Source organism: Podarcis cretensis (genome assembly GCF_951804945.1).
Source record: "Podarcis cretensis genome assembly, chromosome: 8".
Taxonomy (NCBI): Eukaryota; Metazoa; Chordata; class Lepidosauria; order Squamata; family Lacertidae; genus Podarcis; species Podarcis cretensis.
The window spans coordinates 53,570,858-53,591,880 of record NC_137177.1 but is presented as its reverse complement, the minus strand read 5'-3'; the positions used below and the strand labels follow the sequence as shown (position 1 = coordinate 53,591,880).

Sequence of the window (21,023 nt, the reverse complement as noted above, 5' to 3'; positions counted from 1 at the left end):
TCTCTATGCTGGCTCTTAGGTTCCGTTTTAAAACTTTTTATATGCTGAAGTACTTTATGATGTTCCTTTTGAATTGGTTTTATTGCTTACATTGTAAACCGCCTTAGAAATGCACTGGTTTTTAAAGAGGGGAGCGGGTACAGGAATGAAAACAAACTCTCTCCCAGCATCGTTGTCTCAACTTTACAAGTATACTCCTGAACTACTTTACATGTGTAAGGTGTACTTAACAGAGTTTACCCCTTTCTTAGATATTAAGCAGCAAATTCAGAAGCATTTCTCAGAATCAGAGCTGCAAGGAAAGGTTATCTAGTCCAACACCCTGGTGATGCAAGGAATCCACTACTTCACCATCCTTGGCAGACGGCTATCCAGTCTCTACTTAAGAACTATTAACAAAGGAGAGTCTCCCATTTTCTGAGACAGTCTGCTCCACTGCAAAATAAGTTCATCCTAATCTTAATCCTTTTTCTTATGATTTGAACCCACTGGTTCAGGTCCTATGTCTGGAATAGAAGAAAAGAAATTCACCCCATCAATATGAAGCAGACCTTCAAATACTTGTATGAATGGATCTGCTCACCTCTAATCTTTCTTTGGCATAAGAATCTATTTCTACTTCCCTCTCCAAGTCACAAAGACACACGTGGGCAAATCGGGGATGGGTGGGAGTTCAGTGTTAGAAGTGCAACAGCACGAGCATCCAAGCTGGTAGGTTGCATGCCTCCAGCCACTTCCCCAAATGCCCAAATTTCTGGGGGCTGCTACTGGTTCAGACATAACATTTCATGACTTTTAGAAGTTATCTGATATAAGCACAAACAGAGGTGGAGTGTTAGAAATTAGCCAGGTGTGTTTTGCTCTCAGCATGGGTCCAATTACGACTACAAGATTTCTGGGCGCCAGGTTGGCAAGCATATTTTTAAAACCTGCCTTAATAAAAACGAATACAATTTCCACTAGGGGTGAGCTTTTCCTTCTCGCATACTGGGGCAAGTGAACTGTTGTAAGAGCAAGCTACAGTCAAGCAATGTAGTTGAGATCACAAAATCATAGAATCATAGAATTGTCGCATTGGAAGGGACCCCAAGGGTCATCTAGTCCAATCCCTTGGCGAACAGACATTCTGTTGTGGCGACCGCAACCTATATTTAAGGTGCCATTTGGCACCTAGCTTATATATTTGAGTTTCTAACACTGCCCAAAAGCACTAGTTGAGAATGGGTGTCTTTGGCATTTTTTTCCACAAGAACACATTCAGCAGAGACTTTGCAAAAAAGTTGTTGCATGTTAAAAATCTATTCCCATTACGTGTGTGCACTTTAAATTTGTTATAACAAAATGGACACAAGTTGCTAATCAGCTTTTTTAACAAGGTAAACCTTCTGTAGCATTATGTGGCAGAATGTATCCTAGATTAACAGATATTGTAAAAGTTTGTTGGAAGTTAAGATCCCATGGGATGGGAGTTTGGTAGCAAACAGAATGGAGAAGCTAGGCAGGCTGGAAGAAACACATGCTCCAAGATGCACTGTGCCAGTCTCTCTCGCATGGCCTCCCAAAAGCAGGCTAATCCATGTGCCTAGATCTCATGCTGCTAACCCACCACAGCTGTCTCCAAACTTCCCAAAAATACATTCAACTGATTCTAGGACTCCTCAGGCTGAACCCAACCCAGCCAAAAGGCTGTCCAATGGAACCTGCTTCAATTCCACTTTCCCCTAAGCCTGGAGAAAAGTTTAAAAAGAACACTTGTAGAATGTGTTCCTGTCACCTCTGAGAAACATCAACCAACCCTCACACTTTTGGTATCAATAAAAAGTGCATCCAGGTTAGAGTGGGAGATTTCAGCCCAAGGGCTTGGTCCAAACAAAGGTTTTCACCTTAAAAATCAGGGCTACTATCAACCAATAATACCACTCCACAAACCTTTTCCCTTTAAAAAAACAACAACAACTATGACTCCTATTTGCCATTATTACACAGATATGGTTCTAAAATAGTTCACCTCTCTGAGCATGTACAGAGCTCCTTCTTTCGGCAGGGAGAGAAGTCAGCCAACCACACACGCGGGGACTTGAGCCCCCGCCCCCTTCCTATTACAAGTTTCCTCCACCCACCCCCCGGTCCGAAATCCACAGCAGTCCAGACAGCCAGCAACAAGCTGAACTTCCCGCGGAGGGAGGAAGCCGTGGCGGCGGCGGCGGCCAGCAGCAGGAGCCTCCTCCTCGCGCGCCTCCCCCGCCCCAACTCCGCGGTGATGGGCGCAGGAAGGAGACGGAGAAGCGCGGCACTCACCGATGATGGGCGGGCGGCCGCTCCAGCGGGGGCTCCTGTCCTCCATGGGGACAGCCGGCGGGGGACGACAGGATCAGCAGAAGCGGCGGCGGCGGCGGCGAGACCCTCGCGAGGCACTGCGGTCATCCAGCCGCCGGAGGCGAGGCGGCCGGCCAGGGAAACTTTTTTCCCCGGGGCCGGCGGGAGTGCGGGGGGCGGGGGAGGCAACTTCTCGGCAGAGGAGCGCCGGGCTCAGCCGCTCGCTTGCTCGGGCTCCGTGTGTGCGTGTGTGTGTGTGTGTGTCTCTCTCCCCGCCTCACTTCCTGCTTCTGGTGCTTCTCTTTCCCCGCCCGCGGCTCCGCTCGGCCCAGCCCAGCTGGGCTACTCCTGTTCCAGGAGCTGCAGCCACCGAGTGACTCACCGGCTCCAACCGGGCGACGGCAACTCCGCTGGCCGAGCCCCCTCCCGGAAAAGGCCGCCGGGGGAGCACGTGCGGAGCGGGGGGAAGAGCGATTTTGCCTCTGGGGAGGAGGGGCTTCGGCGCCCACGGTGGCTCCCACCCGCCAGGAGGGATCCTCTCACCCCCGCCCCCCCCCCAAAAGTCCTGGGCGTGTTTACTCCGAAGTAAAGCCCCAACGAATGTCAGCGGGAGACTTGTTCCCAAGTCAACCTGCGCAGAAGTGTAGCTTTCCAACCCAATCCTGGGCATGGCCAACTTGGAAGCAACCCCACCAGCGGGACTTGGGGCGCTGGGATTAAAACTGGTATGCGATCCCCAGGTGGGAGACTTGTGGATACTGAAGGTTGAGGAGAATAAACTCTGCACATGCTCCGGAACATGTCCTCCTTTTTCTTCTTCCTCATTTAATTAGCATTTTTAAGAGATGTGGCCTAGCACCATTTCTCTACCCCGCAAGGAAGTAAGAGGTTGAAGGCCGAGGATGTGGAGAACAAATAGGAGAGAGACCTAAGAGATTAAATTCTCCATCAGCCTTTGGCAACCTGGGGCTGATAGTAGTCTCAATCAGATGGAGGGCACCAATCATAGTAGATGTCCCACCACTAACTCTGCCTGCCTAAAGATAGGCCCCTGTGACTTACATGGGGTGGGGGAAAGGAGTATTCTGGATCCAGCTGGCCAGATGGGGTTTGGAACTGCTGCAGGCTGAGAGGAGGCAGGCTGAATTTCAGCCAGTAAAGATTTTAGTCAGTGACCCCCAAACAATCCAAGAAAGTCCAGCATGCAAGGGCCATGCAGCTCATTTGGGCGGTAAAGACGTCTTGGAGCCTTTAACAATTTCTGTGCTTTTTATGCTGTATTCTGAATCGTTGTAATTTGCCTTGAGTGCTACTTGGAAGAGGTTTTCGACATTTAAACAAATGCCTGATCCCAGGACTTGAGGAAGCACAAAAGGCCAAAATGGCAGGGGCCTTCCCCTTGCTGCTGAGCCTACAGAGATAAGCAGACAAGGGGGAGGGGGGCATGGCTGCTCTGGAAAGCTTTGCATGATGATTTACTCAGTCCGCTGACCAGCCACCTGCTGGAGAAACAGAAAACCACATGGCCGCCTGTAACTGATGTTTTTGTGCCTCCAAGGTAAGAGGGGATCCCCATGAGGAGCAGGCAAATAATGCAGGAACATTCTGCAGCATCTTGACACAAAACCCTTTCAGACTATCTAGTGCCCTCTCTAACTCTTGCAGAGTTGCACTTGGGGAACAAAACCAGTCACCCAAGCTCACCAGGAGATGTTTCATAATGGCATAGGAAGAGCCTGGCTGCTGGATTAGGCCAATGGCCCATTTAGTCCAGCATCCTGTACTCACAGTGGCCAGCAAGATGCATGAGTGCAACAGCACTTCCCACTTGTGATTCCCAGCAAGTGGTATTCAGAGGCATGATGCCTTCCAGCAGTACAGGTAGAACATAGTCATAACCATCACAGATGCCAAGCTGTGCACTGAAGGAAGCTTGATCAATCTCAGCCCCCGCCCTATCAAGCAACAGTAAGATTTAGGCTTGGAAAAATGGACATAATATGCTTCAGGATGAAACTTCCATTTATTCACAGATTACACCTTTAAGATGTCACAAGGCTCTTTGTTGTTTTTGCTACAACAGACTAAGAAGGCTACCCTCCTGGGAATATAGATTCTTTTTCTCCCTCTCTCCCAAATAATCTAGTTAAACAGGTACTAAAACAATTGTTTTAGGGACGTGGGTGGTGCTGTGGGTTAAACCACTGAGCCTAGGACAGTGGTTCGAATCCCCGCGACGGAGTGAGCTCCCATTGCTTGGTCCCTGCTCCTGCCAACCTAGCAGTTCGAAAGCACGTCAAAGTGCAAGTAGATAAATAGGTACCACTCCAGCGGGAAGGTAAACGGCGTTTCCGTGCGCTGCTCTGGTTTGCCAGAAGCAGCTTAGTCATGCTGGCCACATGACCCGGAAGCTGTACGCCGGCACCCTCAGCCAATAAAGTGAGATGAGCACCGCAACCCCAGAGTTGGCCACGACTCGACCGAATGGTCAGGGGTCCCTTTACCTTTACCTTAAAACAACTGTTACATTCTTGGCCCACAAAATGGACAAGAGGCTTGTTCCCTGCTATCAGTTCAGGGGGAATCCAAGGAAATAATGGTGTGCTTTTTAAACAGGTAATGGGTGTTTTCCATGGTATTAATAATGTCTCATATTTTCAGTGTATATAGATAATGTTCTCTTTTTGCTGTAATGATTAAAAACCAGAAGGGAAGGAGGTGGGGAATGTCAGAGGACAAGCACAGCAGAATCAATGGCTATGTTCTACCTCCACTTTTGGAGATAGCATGCCTCTGAATACACACTTTTATTTATTTGAATTAAATTTCTATACCACCCTTCATCAGATGGTACAGATCACAGGGCAGTTTACAATAAAAACACAAAAATACATGACATAATAAGAAACAAAAACAATATCCCACCCCCAGTTTAAAAGGTCATAGACTGTTTAATTAGCCAAAGGCCTGGCACCTGAAGATAAAGTTTCTGTAAAAATTCCTGCTTGTAGGCATCCCATAGGCACCTGACTAGCCACTGTGAGAACAGGATGCTGGGCAAGATGGTCTACAGTGGTGCCTCGCTAGACGAAATTAATTCGTTCCGTGAGTTTTTTCGTCTTGCGATTTTTTCGTCTTGCGAAGCACGGACTTTGGAAAAGCTTCAAAAATCACCAAAGTCTTCAAAAACCTCAAAAATGGCTACCACACAACAACAATGCTATGAGTTGCTCCTCGAAGTGAATGCACAGTTTTAAGAAAAAGGAAACAAACTTGCAAGACAAAGGAAACAAACTTGCAAGACGTTTCCGTCTTGCGAAGGAAGCCCATAGGGAAATCCGTCTTGCGAAGCAACTCAAAAAATGAAAAACTCTTTCGTTTTACGAGTTTTTCATCTTTCGAGGCATTTGTCTTCCGAGGTACCACTGTATTAGCCTGATTCAGCCTCCTGGCTCTTCTTACGTTGTTACGCTCTAATAAACTTTCCTCAGGACACTTGTTGAACTCCCAGCTCTGCACTGCTGCCAGGATGTGCTCCCCAGTGGCTTTCTCGCTCTCTCTTCCTATCCTTGCTTGAACTAGACCACCCAGTTCTGACTGCACACTCTGCAAGCACCCTCCCTTGCCATTTTTTGTTTGTGTGTGTTTAATATGTGAAATTGAAAGGAACAAAAGTGCTTATCAGCAATTCTCACATGGTACAAAAGCAGACTTTTATCATTCCACCTTCACTAATCTAGAGCAAGTTTATGTCTATAATTTCTCCCCCTTAATTTTCTGAGTTGAATGCATTTGTGGTATTAGTATACAGTGGTACCTCAGGTTACAAACACTTCGGGTTACAAACGCTTCAGGTTACGAACTTCGCTAACCCGGAAGTAGTACCTTGGATTGAGAACTTTGCCCCAGGATGAGAACAGAAATTGTGCACTGGTGGTGCGGTGGTAGTGCCTGAGGTTAAGAATGGACCTCAGAATGAATTAAGTTCATAACCCAAGGTACCACTATAAATATATGAACCAGTTGTGAACAGTATGTTTTATATAGAAAATGCATCCATGTGCACAGTCCTTATGCACACTAGACCCAGTGTGTTTATCAGACACATATGCACAAGAAATACAGCACATAGTTTGTAAGTTATTAACACTCCCAAATAAAACTGTCACTCCAAACTTCATATGTTCATACAGTACTAAATATTTTGAGTTGTAGCCAATGTTAGTTCTAGCAAGAGTAGAGTAGACTTATTGAAATTAATGAGCATGAGTAGCTTAAGTCCATTGCTTTCAATCAGTTGGCTGAGTAGAACTTAACACCTCCCTTTCTGCACAGGGCAATAAGCTCCCACATCACACTTGCATTCCTTCTCTGAAGGAATATGTGTCAGGATGAGCCATGTGAGTTGCTGGAGAAAGGAGGGGGTTGCAGACCTCCCATGGCACAGCCAACCTCCGTGCTTAACCTTGTCTCACCCGCCTGCAATTGGCAGGGCTTTGAGATCTCCTCCCTCCTTGAGTGCCAGCCAAGATCCTGACCAGGAACACAAAGGCCTTGCCTTGAGGAGTCGGTGCACGAAATACAGCAGGCATCTAACATGCCATTACTCAGTGTGTCTGCCAAGCGACTCTGGTAATTAACACAGGCAACTTCACATGGCCCGTTCCAGGCCACAGCTCCTGCTCCCAGCTGGCTGGCAGTAAATAGCTCACAAATTACCAAAGACCCTCCCTGACCCCTTATTCTGGAAAGACACCACCAGGTGGCTCTAGAAGGAAGCAGAAGGAACTCTACAAGCTTTTCCTAGACCTCTGTATGGCGCTCCCTTATAGGAAGTGCAGCAGGGAGCTAATAAATCCTTTGCTAAATTACAGCAATTGTATTGTGTGAACACATGGCCCCGCTCTCCCCGTGCTCTTTCCAAAGGTCAGAGGCCTCAGCTGTGGCCAATCAGGACTGCCTCACAGTCACTCACTTCCCAGACTCCCTGCCGCACTGACACCAGTACTCCACAGCTTGCTGAACTGGAGGGCTGCCCAAGCCATTTTGGGAAGGGCCATAGCTCAGTGGTAGAGCATTTGATTTGCATGCAGAAGGTCCCAAGTTTAATCCCCAGTAGCATCTCCAGGCTGGGCTGCAAATGTCCCCCATCTGAAACTCTGGAAAGCCTCTGCCAGTCAGTGTAGTAGACAATACTGAGTTAGAAGAATCAATGGCCTGGTTCAGCATAAGGCAACTTCCTGTGTTCCTTGAGGGCTAGCTTCTTCCTCCTGCAATTTTTCATAACAGCAGGTGGAGGAGGAAGCCAATGCCTCATCCAAGCAGGAGCTCTACACTCTCAGCATAGAACAGGTCCGGAAGGTGGGGTGCAAAGCATGTGTCTGTGTGTAAGAGAGAGTGAAAGAAACGCCTCCTCTAGGAATGCTGCAGTTCCTGACCAGGGAGGATGTTAAATTCCCTGGAGATGGCACTCAGCCAGACCTAGCTTTGGGATAGCAAAGGCTCAGGAGTGGCCTCCTTTGACCTATCAGCAAGTCACTGCTTGGAAAGGAAGAGAGAAAAATATATTTTACATGCAGACTGGGACATTTGGGTTTGGTCTCAGCAACTGGAACTTCATGCAACAGTCAAACCCCCCCCCCCAAAAAAAAAGCCCTGGCAGGAATTGCACAGGAGCTCAGAAATTTCCCTTAAGGAGAGCCTTACTAAGAAGCTACAGTGGACACTCGGGTTGCGAATGTGATCCGTGCAGGATGCATGTTCGCAACCCACAGCATTCGCAACTCGCGTCTGCGCACACATGGGTTGCAATTCAGCGCTTCTGTGGATGCACAACCGCCAAAACCCCGAAGTAACCCGTTCTGGTACTTCCAGGTTTTGGTGGTCCATAACCTGAAAAGAAGCAACCTGAAGCGGATGTAACCCGAAGTATGACTGTATTGTGTTCCTTACCACTAGGAGAACCACTGTCAAAGCAGGCTGCTGGTGAATGCTCTTGAATGCTAGCTGGAGCTCTGCTTCAGGTCACATTGAAAAGTCAGCTGGAAAAGTGTGTGTGTGTGTGTGTGTGTGTGTGTGTGTGTGTGTAGATAGATAGATGATAGAAAGATACACTTATTGAAAGCCAAACTGAAGAACACATTATCTGGCTCTCAAACTTGAGATTAGCCTGTATTAAGACTACTCAAACACCCACTGCTGCCAGGTTTGCATCACTTATTGTGGGCTGAAATCTCATTACTCTCATAGATAAGAAGATCATCTGAACAGAACCCCATTGCTACACACACCCGACATTGAGTTCTACCTTGTGCCACTCCTCACTTATCCACATGTATGAATGGATTTATTGGACACACACAAACAAGCACACTCCCAACTGAAACAAGGAATGCAGTGCTTACTTGTAGCTGTTTGAGCTGCACCCTCCACATCCAAACCAGCCCTGTAATCCTGAGCAGCTCCGTTCCCCACAGCTGTGCTTTCCACGGGGCCCGATGGGCGTTGGGCAGCCTCACTGGCAACTAGTTTCAGAGCAGGTGCCTCTAGAGGAAAAGCAGATGCCTGGAATAAAAGGAGAAGAAAAGACATGAGGGACCCTTCCAGGCAGTACAGAAAATCAGCTCTGAAAACAAGTCCTACCATATACACATGGACTGGTGGGGGTCAGCACACAAGATTTCCAAGACAGAAGGTAAATAAGGGCCCTTCCAGGCATTCTTTCTATGGTGCATTCATGATTTGTGCTCATAATGGTATTGGGGCAATCACAGGCAATCCCACTTTCAATGCTGTGTAAGTCCTGCAACGTCCTGCTGAAATCCTGTAACTTTTCACAACATACATTTTCTTTATTTATGGAAAGTATTTATATACTGCTGTATATCATTAAAAGAATCTATAATTAAAGCATGTAAAAAAATTAGATCACAGACTATCAAGTATTATGGAAAGAGGAAAACATTTTCAGCAGGCGTTTAAAGGTTGAAACAGAAGGCACCTGCTGAATCTATACTAGCAGATCATTCAACAGGACTAGGCTGATCACACTAAAGGCTCCATTTCATGTTGATGTCAAATGGGCCTCCCCAATTCAGGAGTCAAATGTGTTTCATCCCCCCCCCCCGCGCTTTTGCTGTGCTATATATAGTCTAACGTGCCCCTTCAGATACCAACAATTCAGCAACATTGGGGAAACACTACAGAACAACTTACAAAGTGGAATGATAATGTGGACACGTCTGTATAAATCCACCACACTATTATTGCATAAATGACATATTGCAGAATACACCCACACATAAAAACACCACTCTGGAGGGGCCATTTGTTTTTGCTTGAGCTTGCATGTGCCAGCTGAGAAGGAACAGCACACTGGTTCTGAGCCAGTTCTACCATGAGCAGGAGTTTGCTGTCCACGGGCCTCCAGGTTTTCCCTGTCAGGACCTAGGCCAGTCTTCTTCTGCATGGTGGCCTTGAGAGGTTTTGGACTGCAACTTCCTTCAGTTCTAGTTAGCATTCCCTAATGGATAACAGAATAGAATCATAGAATTGTAGAGTTGGAAGGGACCACAAGGGTCATATAGTCCAACCCCCTGCAAGGCAGGAATCTTGAACCCACAACCCTGAGATTAAGAGTAGGATAATGAATGGTCTGGTGCCAGTTGGAACTGAAAACATCTGAAGGGCACTAGGTTGGGGAAGACTCAGCTAAATGATGAATGCTTGGGAGGGAATGATCTGAGGAAAAGGGTAGGAACCAAAGCACATATCTTAACCAACAAGCTAAAAATGTGGAAGACATTGCATGTTCTTAGGCAGTATCTGCATCTGCCAAACCCATCAGACTAACTTATGCACAACCAATTGTGAGGTACTGTCTGTAGCACAAAACATTTGCACTGCATCAGCAGCAACCTAAGCACCCCAAAGCAGTAAACAGTGAGACTCTTCCCTGAGCAGCTCGTTGCAAAATGAGCTTGCTTCTCTGCTTGCCTATGAACACCTTCTTTACAATAAGGTAGCACAGCTGCATGCAAAATTTGCAATATGTGCTAGTGATGGGATAGTAAAAATGGGCTGCTTGACACAAAAGCAACATTTGAGCTTGGAATGGGAAGAGGCAAAGTCTGAGTGGCCTGAGCAAAAATAATGTGAACTGGTTCTCAGTGTGGAATGCTTCTGTACAGCACTGTTCTTGACTGAATATATTATTATGGTTGGTTTACTAATAAAGCTGGATTAGTGATGTCTGAAGGTGCACAACCTGTCCTGTGACTCTCACTCCACTTTAGACTGTCTGAAGCCAGTATGGTCTTGGGGCACAGCCAACTTGTCAGCAAAACAACCCAGTCCTGTCCTGTGTGGCTTTGCAGATGGAAGAAAGCGGGTGTTGCAGCCCAGGCTGAAGTGAGAGCAACAAAGAGGTGCAACCTGCTCCAGCCAGTCCTTGTTCCACCTTCCTTCAAAGTCAGCTTGAGTCTAAATAGTGACATCCTTTTACTTCCGCCCCCCCTCACACCCAATAAGATTGGCTCTGTGTGTGCTACAATTCTGCACAAGCATGAATCATGTGGTACAGTAGTACCTCGAGTTACAAACGCTTCAGGTTACAAACTCTGCTAACCTGGAACAGTTACTTTGAGTTGAGAACTTTGCCCCAGGATGAGAACAGAAATTGTGTGCCGGTGGCGCAGCGGTGGCGAGAGGCCCCATTCGTGAAAGCACGCCTCTAGTTGAGAACAGTTTCAGGTTAAGAATGGACTTCCGGAATGAATTAAGTTCATAACTAGAGGTACCACTGTACTGTGGTACCTCAGGTTACATATGCTTCAGGTTACATACACTTCAGGTTACAGACTCCGCTAATCCAGAAATAGTGCTTCAGGTTAAGAACTTTGCTTCAGGATACGAACATAAAACGTGCTCCGGTGGCGCAGCGGCAGCGGGAGGCCCCATTAGCTAAAGTGGTATCTCAGGTTAAGAACAGTGTCACGTTAAGAACAGACCTCCAGAACGAATTAAGTACTTATCCCGAGGTACCACTGTTCTGGGCAAAGAAATCAACTGTGTAACATTTTCAGCTTTCTAGCCTTTATGTTTGCAAAGAAAGGCTTCGAAGTTTGCTCTTACCATTGCCTCATATCTGTCTGAAGCACATTAAATTATACAGATTAATTTACTACATATAGTATTCAGAAATTCTTAATAAACACTGCAGAAAATAAATAACACAAAACAGATACAGTACATTGTGCACGTGTACTTAATTAGCACAACTTGCGCCCAGTGTAAATTTGTTTCTTTCATGTTTTTCATGCTTTTTTGTAGGTGCAGAATCTAGATATTACTAATTTTAAAAAGGATGTGTACTGCTGTGCGAAAGTCCTGATTTCAGGCTTTCCACAAGTTAGCCACTTTGAGAAAAAGAATACTAGACTATATGGGCCTCTAGCTTTATCCAACAGAGTTCTTCTGTAAATTTTTATTTTTAGTATCATCATCATTATTGTCATTATGAGTACATAGTGCTCTGACTTCCAGCAGAGGGTGTACCCCCCCCCCAAAAAAACCCTCTTAAATTCCAACACCTCACATTCTAAAATTAACTGCTCCAACCACAACAGCATAGTAGAGAGAACACCCCCACAAATGTACAAATGAGCCTTTTATGTAGAGGACAGAGGATCTGAAACCCAAGACGGGTGGACAGGGGATACGCCCCTGAAATGTAAGCCACACAAATAAAGGGCACCTCCAGATGACCTGTTTATTTAGAATTCATTCTTATTTGCTTGCACAAAGCTTATGTGGTGGTTAGACTGTGTCTGGTTTTTAATGAGCATTTGTTCTGATTTGTTTACAGGGTGGTTATATGACAATCAGCATTCTTCCAAAGTTGCTTGCATGGTGCTAATTCATCTTCATCTTAATCATTCATTCATCCCACACCTTTCAAAGCATTTCCCTGTCAATTAAAAAGGTAAAGGTACCCCTGCCCGTACGGGCCAGTCTTGACAGACTCTGGGGTTGTGCGCCCATTTCACTCAAGAGGCCAGGGGCCAGCGCTGTCCGGAGACACTTCCAGGTCACGTGGCCAGCGTGACATCGCTGCTCTGGTGAGCCAGAGCCGCACACGGAAACGCCGTTTACCTTCCCGCTGGTAAGCGGTCCCTATTTATCTACTTGCACCCGGAGGTGCTTTCGAACTGCTAGGTTGGCAGGCGCTGGGACCGAGCAGCGGGAGCGCACCCCGCCGCAGGGATTCAAACCGCGACCTTTCGATCGGCAAGTCCTAGGCGCTGAGGCTTTAACCCACAGCGCCACCTGCGTCCCTGTCAATTGACTAACTGCAAAAAGGCTGTGTGTGTGTGTGTGTGTGTGTGTGTGATACACAGTGGATGCTCGAGTTGCGAACATGATCTCTACCCGGAAGTAACCCGTTCCGGTACTTCCAGGTTTCAGCGCGTCCTTAACCCGAAAACGCGCAACCTGAAGCGTCTGTAACCCGAGGTATGACTGTGTGTGTATGTGTGTGTGTGTGTGTGTGTGTGTGTGTGTGTGTGTGTGCCTATGAGGTATATGAGATAGAGTGTTGGACTAGGGCCTGGGAGAGACTAGGGTTCAAATCCCTACTCAGCCATGAAGCTCACTGGATGACCATAAGCCAGTTACTCCCTCTCAGCCTATCCTACCTAATAGGGTTGTTGTGGGGATTAAACAGGTATGCAACCTTGAGCTCCCTGGGGGGGGGGGAGGTGGTATGTAAATAAATTTGTTGGGAAACAGCACTTTAAACCACTTAAAATGTGCAAACTTCAAGTTACAGCATGTGTCTGAATCCCTCCTGAAAAATCGTGACAGTCTGAAGTCCCCCAAAGGGTGTAAACTTCCCCTTCTTCCACGCTGCTATTGCCTCTCCCCTCTCCGTGCCGATTTATGAGCGTACAGGCCTCGGGTTGACATGTAGAAAGGATTTTTTTTTTTTAATGTTGATCCAATTTTTTTTAAGGATTAGTCTTCTAAAACCAGGGCAGCTAAATAAGATGAATGGCGCATGCAAGCTCCGTCGCAAACCTCTTAGGTTCAATGAGGCACACATACGAGCAAAGGCGTATAAATCTACCATTTGTTTCCTGGAACGGTTTAATTTATGGGGACCATATGGTAATGCCCCACACCAACCACTGGCGCTCAGCAAATCCCACAAGCCTTTTGAGTGGCAGCACTTACTGACTCCCAACTGGCAGTGTTCCACACAGCTGCCTGGGCATGACCAGCGGCTTGGGACACAGGTCACCCTCATCCTGGAACTGAGGAGGAGAGCTCAAGAAGGACCCAGGTGATGCTTTAGTTTCCCATGTTTCTGCATGTCTCTTGCACAAATCATTCCTAGAGACTGATTATCCTTAAAAGAAGAAGAAAAATGCCACAGCCCCAAGTTTAATTGGAAAGCAAGTGGCAGTGTTTATTCACTGATATCCTGCCTTTGTTTGCTGATGGGGCTAAAGGAGGCATACATAGGATTCCTAAGCAACCTCCAATCCAGGCACCAACCAGACCTGGACCAGCTTAGTTTCAGCAAGGTTAGTGGGTTGTATGCCTTCAGACCATGCTCTTTGTCACAGTTTTGTAAGAATGTAAGAGCCTGCTAGATCTGGCCAATGGCCCATCTAGCTGAACATCCTGTTCTCACTGTGGCTATCCAGATGCCTGTGGGAAATGAATGATGCAAGGAATGATGCTTCAAGAATGGCAAGAGCTCCAGGTGACCTGTGTGGTGCAAGAAGCTGCACTTGATGGACCAAACCAACAGTTCCACCTTACCCAATGCTTTGCCTCCAACAATGATCAGCTAGATCAAGTATAAGAAACTGGATCTGCTCCACCTCTGCAGGCCAGGCTTAACAGCTGGGTGGGGGCTGCCCACCTATCAATCACCTGATGGGATTCATATGTCATCTGGAGACCCAAAGGTTCCCCACCCCTGTGTTAAAATACTCCAATTTGGGATTGAGATCTTGACCACTTTCCTTTCTGGAAAATTTTCACATATAGAGCAAATGTTAGTTAAACATGATCCAAACTCTGTCTGGAACGTCCACAAGGTCACCACTAATCAGTCCCTCAGCTGCCCACACCCCTAAATATAAGCATTCAACTTCATCAGAATTTCATCAACTTTTATTTTAAAAAAGTAAAACACACACCATATGTCTAGCCCTGAGGACAGGAAAGTGAAGATACATTTGAAAGTGTGGGGGTAGTGTCTAGTAAAGCCTCAGATGCCATAAGGAAGGCTGTATCCTACTACGTTATTCACAGAGTAGACCCACTGAAATTATAAGGCCTAAATTAGCCATGTACCTTAATTTCATTGTGTCTGCTCTAACATGGGCTACCACCTATCCAACTCTTTGCTCATCTCCTTAATGAGTAGAAACAACGATTTAGCCAAAATAAGCATACCTATGGAGATTAGCACACCTTCTATACATAGGTCATAGAATTAAACTATTATTGGTGTAGAATTTACTCTGCCCTACCCTGGATGAACTAACATACTTCCATTTTGGCTTCTTGGCTCCTTTAAAATAGTGATATATGTTTTTGCTTGCTAGAGAGGTGTGGGAAGGTTATTTAAGGTAAGTATTTGGAGAGATTTCAACTGTTAAGGAAATGAGTCAATTGTAGGTTGGCCAGTGTTTAGCTAGAAGTGAAGGGAAACTGAACATTCAAAAGACATAACAGCCCCTTTCCCCTTACTGCATGCTAACCTGTAGTGTAGGACCTTCTAGCTTTGCAGAAAAACAAGTGTGATATCCCAATGGAAAGATTACACAAGTCATGAGGGGAGTGGATGCATGCTTGCGACGTAACATACACCAGGTGTGTAAATATGTAATTAGGGAGTTAATACAGATCCAGGCTATGAGTTATCTGGTTCAAAGTGGGTGGCATGCTTGTTGCTACCAAGTCAAGCTATTTTAAAAGGTGGGCACACACACACTCACACTGCACACTTTTCAGTACAACATGTCCCAAAGGGTTAATGTAAGGGGAATATGACCTGCTTTGAAACATGTGAGGGTCTGGCAATCTTAGTGCAGATGTTGGAGAAATGCAGCTCAAATCCCTGCTTAGACACAAAAACTTCCTACATCTCTGTGTGGCAAGTCATTTCTTAGGATAAGAGAGGAACTAAGAAAACATAGAGGTTTCTGAATGCCTCATAGAAACTGTCTATTTCCCTTTACATATTTCACACACACACACACACACACACACACACACACGCTGCAAGAAGATCAAACCTATCCATTCTTAAGGAAATCAGCCCTGAGTGCTCACTGGAAGGACAGATCGTGAAGCTGAGGCTCCAATACTTAGGCCACATCATGAGAAGAGAAGACTCCCTGGAAAGGACCCTTATGCTGGGAAAGATGGAGGGCACTGGAAGAAGGGGACAACAGAGGACGAAATGGTTGGAACGTGAAGGGTGGGATTATGCTAATGAAGCTGCAAGCTTCATTCTCAATGGCTAAGGTCACCAGGAACAGGAAACAAGGATATAGTCAGCCCCCTAATGGTGCCCCTGGAAACACAGAAAGCTTCATTTTCTCCATGTGGTTGCCATTCATCTTATGGAGAAACTTAAATACTGCCCTGGGAGGATACTACTGCAGCAAAAGCAAAATCTGCCCTCCAGCCCTGACCCAGGGTGCCTGAGCTCCACAGACAGACATGTGCAAATATCTGTGGGCACAGACATATGTCCTACGTTGTTCTTGTTGTTGTTGAGTCATGTCCAACTCTTTGTGACCCCATGGACCAGAGCACCTACCTACCTAGTCCTCTACAATTACAAGACGTCCCTCCCACACAGCTCACTCATCATAAAGGCAACTAGGACGTGGGTGGCACTGTGGTCTAAACCACTGAGCCTCTTGGGCTTGCTGATCAGAAGGTCAATGGTTCGAATCCCCGTGACGAAGTGAGCTGCCTTTGCTCTGTCCCAGCTTCTGCCAACCTAGCAGTTCGAAAGCATGCCAGTGCAAGTAGATAAATAGGTACCGCTGTGACAGGAAGGTAAATGGCGTTTCTGTGCGCTCTGGTTTCTGTCACGGTGTTCCGTTGTGCCAGAAGCGGTTTAGTCATGCTGGCCCGATGACCCGGAAAGCTGTCTGTGGACAAACACCGGCTCCCTCGGCCTGAAAGCAAGATGAGCGCTGCAACCCCATAGTCGTCTTTGACTGAACTTAACCATCCAGGAGTCCTTGACCTAAAGGCAATTATACCTAATATGATACATTTTTATAAACACTTATGTGAGTAGCTTGGTGCTGCTAAAGGCTAGGGAAGAGAAACTCTTTGCTAAGTGCAGACTTGTGTAGGCTGAAAAGCTCTACCCCCTCAAGAGGATGTCTGCAAACAACCTTGGAGCTCCCTGCCACAACATCTGGTGATGACAACTGGGTTAAATAGTTTTTAACAGTGGGGGTTAGATACATCAGTGAGGTCTGTCAGAATGGCTAGGGGTCTAACGGGGAGAGGGGACTGGTTTATTGGGTGTCTTTTGGTTATTGCTTTAACCTCTGTGGCTCTGCTCCATAGTTGGAGGCAGAATTCCATTGAATGCTAGCTGGGGAAGGGGCAGCAACAGCAGGAGTAGCCCTGCTTATGGGTTTCCCAAAGGCATGTGACTGGCCACTTTGGGAAACAAGGATTCTGGGCTAGATGGGTGTTCTCCATGAAGCAGAGCCCTTTTTACATGTTTACAAATTGTCCCTCAGCGATGGGACACAGCCAACCAACTGGCCCCCCAGCTTGTCTCATTCTCCTTTCCTTCTTCTCATAGCAACAATTTATGCTATTGCTAGAACACCACCCGCCCCCTCTACAACAGCAGCATGGCTCTCCTATGCTAAATGAACACTCAGTGGGGAGCTGTCATAGGGGAGGGGGTTAATTAAGGAGGAGGAGCTTGGGACACTCTGGATGAAGAGGGACTGAAGTACTGGGAATGATGATTAGTTATTAGCACTGCTGGCCTGCTAATGGATGCAGCACTCAGCGATATGTAATCAGCAAGCAATTAAACGTATATTAGGCTCTGATCATGGATTAATTAAACATGAAGTCTCCCATGTCTCCCACAGGCCTAGTGGGCAGCCCTTAGGCATTCTGGACACAGCAAAGAAGAAGAGCCCCAGCAGAAAAGTGCCCTAGGAAAGCAGTAATAGCAACAGAGCCAAACAGGCCAGTGTAATTGTTTTGAACTGAAGACCCAGGACTTGTATCAATAGAGGCCAGTGTGAAGCAAGGACCACAGTTCTTAACTGCTAAATCAGGGGGTTCATTTAACCACCCCAAGAAATGGAACACATTTTAAACTTCTAGCTTTTTGCATCCACTGATTTGTTTTTTCACGGGGTTGGGGGGAAGGATGCAGAGTTGCCACATCCCCTGCCCGCCCCCCAGCAGGGCTTCAGATGCAGCTTCCTGTGTCCCTGCAGCAGCTGCCTTGCTGGAAAAGACTGGGCAAAGCACAGCCATCATAGCTTCAGCCTCACTTCAAGGCAAGAATCCACACCGGCTTTTAACTAGTGCCCTTATCTGGGAAGGCTGCCAATCTGTTTACTAGGATGTAGAGAGAGCAAGGGCACTGCTGCTCCTGCCTCAAGCCAGAATGCTGGAAAACACAGGGTGGATTTTTGCACCTCAGCTAATCAGACGTGTTCCAGCAAGCCCCAGGCTCAGGATTTCCCTCCTAGTATTTTCCCTGGGCTTCTGAGAAAAACAGAAAAATGCTCTTGAATGCATTCAGTTCCTCTGCCATCAAGTTGTACAAATAAGGGTGTGTGGCCCAGGAGTGCTCCCTGCTTAAGCTGCATTTGATGCAGTGCCGACTCAGTAATTGCTTGTGATCTGAAGACATCATGTTTTCTGGCTGCATACAACAGGGTAGGCCAGCGGATACCCTGGGGAAGGCAGTGTTTGATGAAAAGTAATGCAAGAGGAAGGCAGGCATGAGCAAAAGGAAAGAAAGCAGTTCCTCTGACTGCCAGTTGCTATTGCTGGTTCTTGCCTGGCTGTCATCTGCGGAAGGTCACCCGCTTGGCGTCAGATATTCCGGTTGTGGTGCTGGGGCTGATGTAAGTTAGAGTCCAGCAATCTCTGGAGAGTACCTCGCTGGCTACCTCTGGTCTATTTTAATATGATCTACCTAACTATGAGCTCTTCAGAATCTCAGGCACAGAAGGCTCTTTCTCATCACCTCTCCCTGATCTTTTCTTTGGGGAGGGACTATAGCATAGCTGTCAACTTTTCCCTTTTCTTGCGAGGAATCCTATTTGAAATAAGGGAATTTCCCTTTAAAAAAGGAAATGTTGACAGCTATGGACTATAGCACAGCAGTACAGCACTTGTTTTGCATGCAGAAGGTCCCAAGTTCAATCCTGGGCATCTCTGGGTAGGTCTGGGAAAGACTGGAACCCTGGAAAGCCACTGCCAGTCAGTGTAGGCAACACTGAGCTAGATGGACCAGTGATCTGTTTCAGTATAAAGCAGCTTCCTATGTTCCTATGCTAAGTGGAGATGCAAGGGTTTGACCCCAAGTCCTTCTGCACACAAGCCACTGAGATATTGTCCTCCCCTTCATTTGAGCTAAAGTTGACAAATATCTTTTCAGCTGATTTCCTAGTTTAATACTTTTTTAGCATCAACAATGTGCCAGGTGGTATACAGTGCAGAAGTGATGCAACCCCTACCCTGTGAAGTAGATAAAACATCAACACTGAGGTTAGGGCAGTGTGAGTATCCTGCACAGTGATGCTGCCCCAAAGTTTTCCAATAAAGTTGGACAGATATTGTCAAAGATGCTTTGAGTATGACGATTCCTGCGATAAGCGTTTATAAAGCCTCGCCATATTTTTGCATACAACTGAACTTTCTTTGATAGCCCCCAGTGGGGCACTAGTCAGACCTCATTCAGCCCACATTTTAAGAAAAGTACATTCAAATTGGAACAAGTTTGGAAGATAGCAAACACTTACCTTTTACAGTACAACAAATATGGTTAGCAATATGGAAAACATCTCATGAGAAAAGGAAGAAGGAACTGAGGGTTTTATCCAATGTATGTTCTACTCAAAGTAGACACACTTAAATTGATGAAACTAAATTAGCCATGTCCATCCACTTCAATGGGTCTACGCTGAGTGTGAAAAACCTTGGATACAATCCAATGAGTCTACTCTGAGTAGACGTTAGTTGGACAGAACCCAGAGTATGATCTGCTTCTGAAAGAGTACACTGCCAATTGTAGCTAAATATTGAACTGTACAACACACCCTTTATTCCTAAGTGAAGAGCCTCCAATATGCATTCCAGGAATAATGCAGGATCCTAGTATCATTGACTGAAGACTGCAAAAGACCCCCCTCTACCAAACAAGTTGCTTAAAAAACTTACAGGAACCCACTGGAGAAATCTACCCCTGCCCCTCTACAATGGTGTACAGACTCCACTTTTATACATTAGCGGACACAAAGGCAATACTGTGCTGAGGGAGGAGGAATGAAGGAAGGCTGTTGTGTTTTGCGTTTTTCACTCTCCTCATTCTCCCCCCTCCCCTTTGCTATCTGTCAGAAAATCATCCCTGTTACACAGATAAGAAATAATTGATGCAAAGGAGCCATCTGTTTGCAAATGTGAAGTATCTGCTCAATTAAGAGGGATCTGTCCAGCCAGATAAAGCATCTCTCCATCCCCTTCCTAGAAGGAGAGTGCCTCCTCGGCCTGACCATGTCCTCAAAGTCTCACAACCAATTAGAGTGCAGCCGAGTGATTTGGGCGCTAACTTGTTATCTGGTACCCCTTGGCACTTTTGCAGGGTGTGTGTGCCTGTGTGTGCGCCTTGACAGAGCAGGGGGGGGTGGAAGTAGGGGGGTCTTGTTCTTCTACCAGTACACAAGACAGTACCAAAGTTGGACCAATGCTTCGGGGCAGGGGGAGCCAATAAAAAACCCTGCACTCGTGCCATGAACATACTCAGGGGGCAGCTATAATTAGAGTGCAGAAACAGATCCTTGAGAGTTTTGTGGAATGGCTTCCCCTCCCCTTTCATACTAAAAGCAGCTTCAGGAGCACATGAGGTCTTGCCAGTGTTAGAGAACTCCAGAAGGCGACTGGACACTGAGGACCCAGCAACGTCACTTCCTTGGGAAAGCACAGACACAGCTCAGGTCAGCAGATGGCAGATTTATTCCCTCCCTGGCCCATGAGTTAAAAAAGAGAGAGAGACAAAAGATTCTTCAGCGGATGAATCTGATGCTGCTATTAACATGGAAAGATTGAGCTGTCAGCCAGCCTGGTTGCTACAGCGAGAGAGTCCTGACACTGGCAGTGTGTTACTTGAGAGTTGGCTGACCTATTAACATCTCCCTGTCCCTGCCAGGGGGTCCTACAGGGGAAAATGTCAGCTTCACTCCAGGGTGACTGAAGATATTACATGTTATTTAATTATTTGCAGAGAGAGGCAGAGGGAGGGAGGGAGGGAGGGAGAAGCTTGCACTTTTAAACACTAGAGGCATAGCTTGGATGGACATAAATTACAACATATTGTGTGTGTGTGTGTGTGTGTGTGTGTGTGTGTGTGTGTGCGCGCGCGCACACACACACACACACACACACAGATTAAGGAAGAG

The 21,023-nt window shown here is 46.6% G+C and overlaps 1 protein-coding gene across 4 annotated transcripts in view; it reads right to left on the bottom strand.

The window, feature by feature from the left end:
- Positions 1–21,023, bottom strand: part of GSE1 (Gse1 coiled-coil protein) — a 432,608-nt gene that overhangs the window by 250,367 nt on the left and 161,218 nt on the right. For 3 of the 4 annotated variants that reach the window (XM_079988700.1, XM_079988694.1, XM_079988696.1), the window contains one exon: positions 8,721–8,880. Coding sequence is in view for 3 of the 4 variants with exons in the window: in XM_079988694.1 (XP_079844820.1) it covers positions 8,721–8,880 (160 nt within the window). In the remaining variant the exon portion in view is untranslated. Of the gene's footprint in view, positions 1–2,298; positions 2,409–8,720; positions 8,881–21,023 lie in introns of those variants that run through there. The other variant, XM_079988697.1, reaches the window with a different exon arrangement.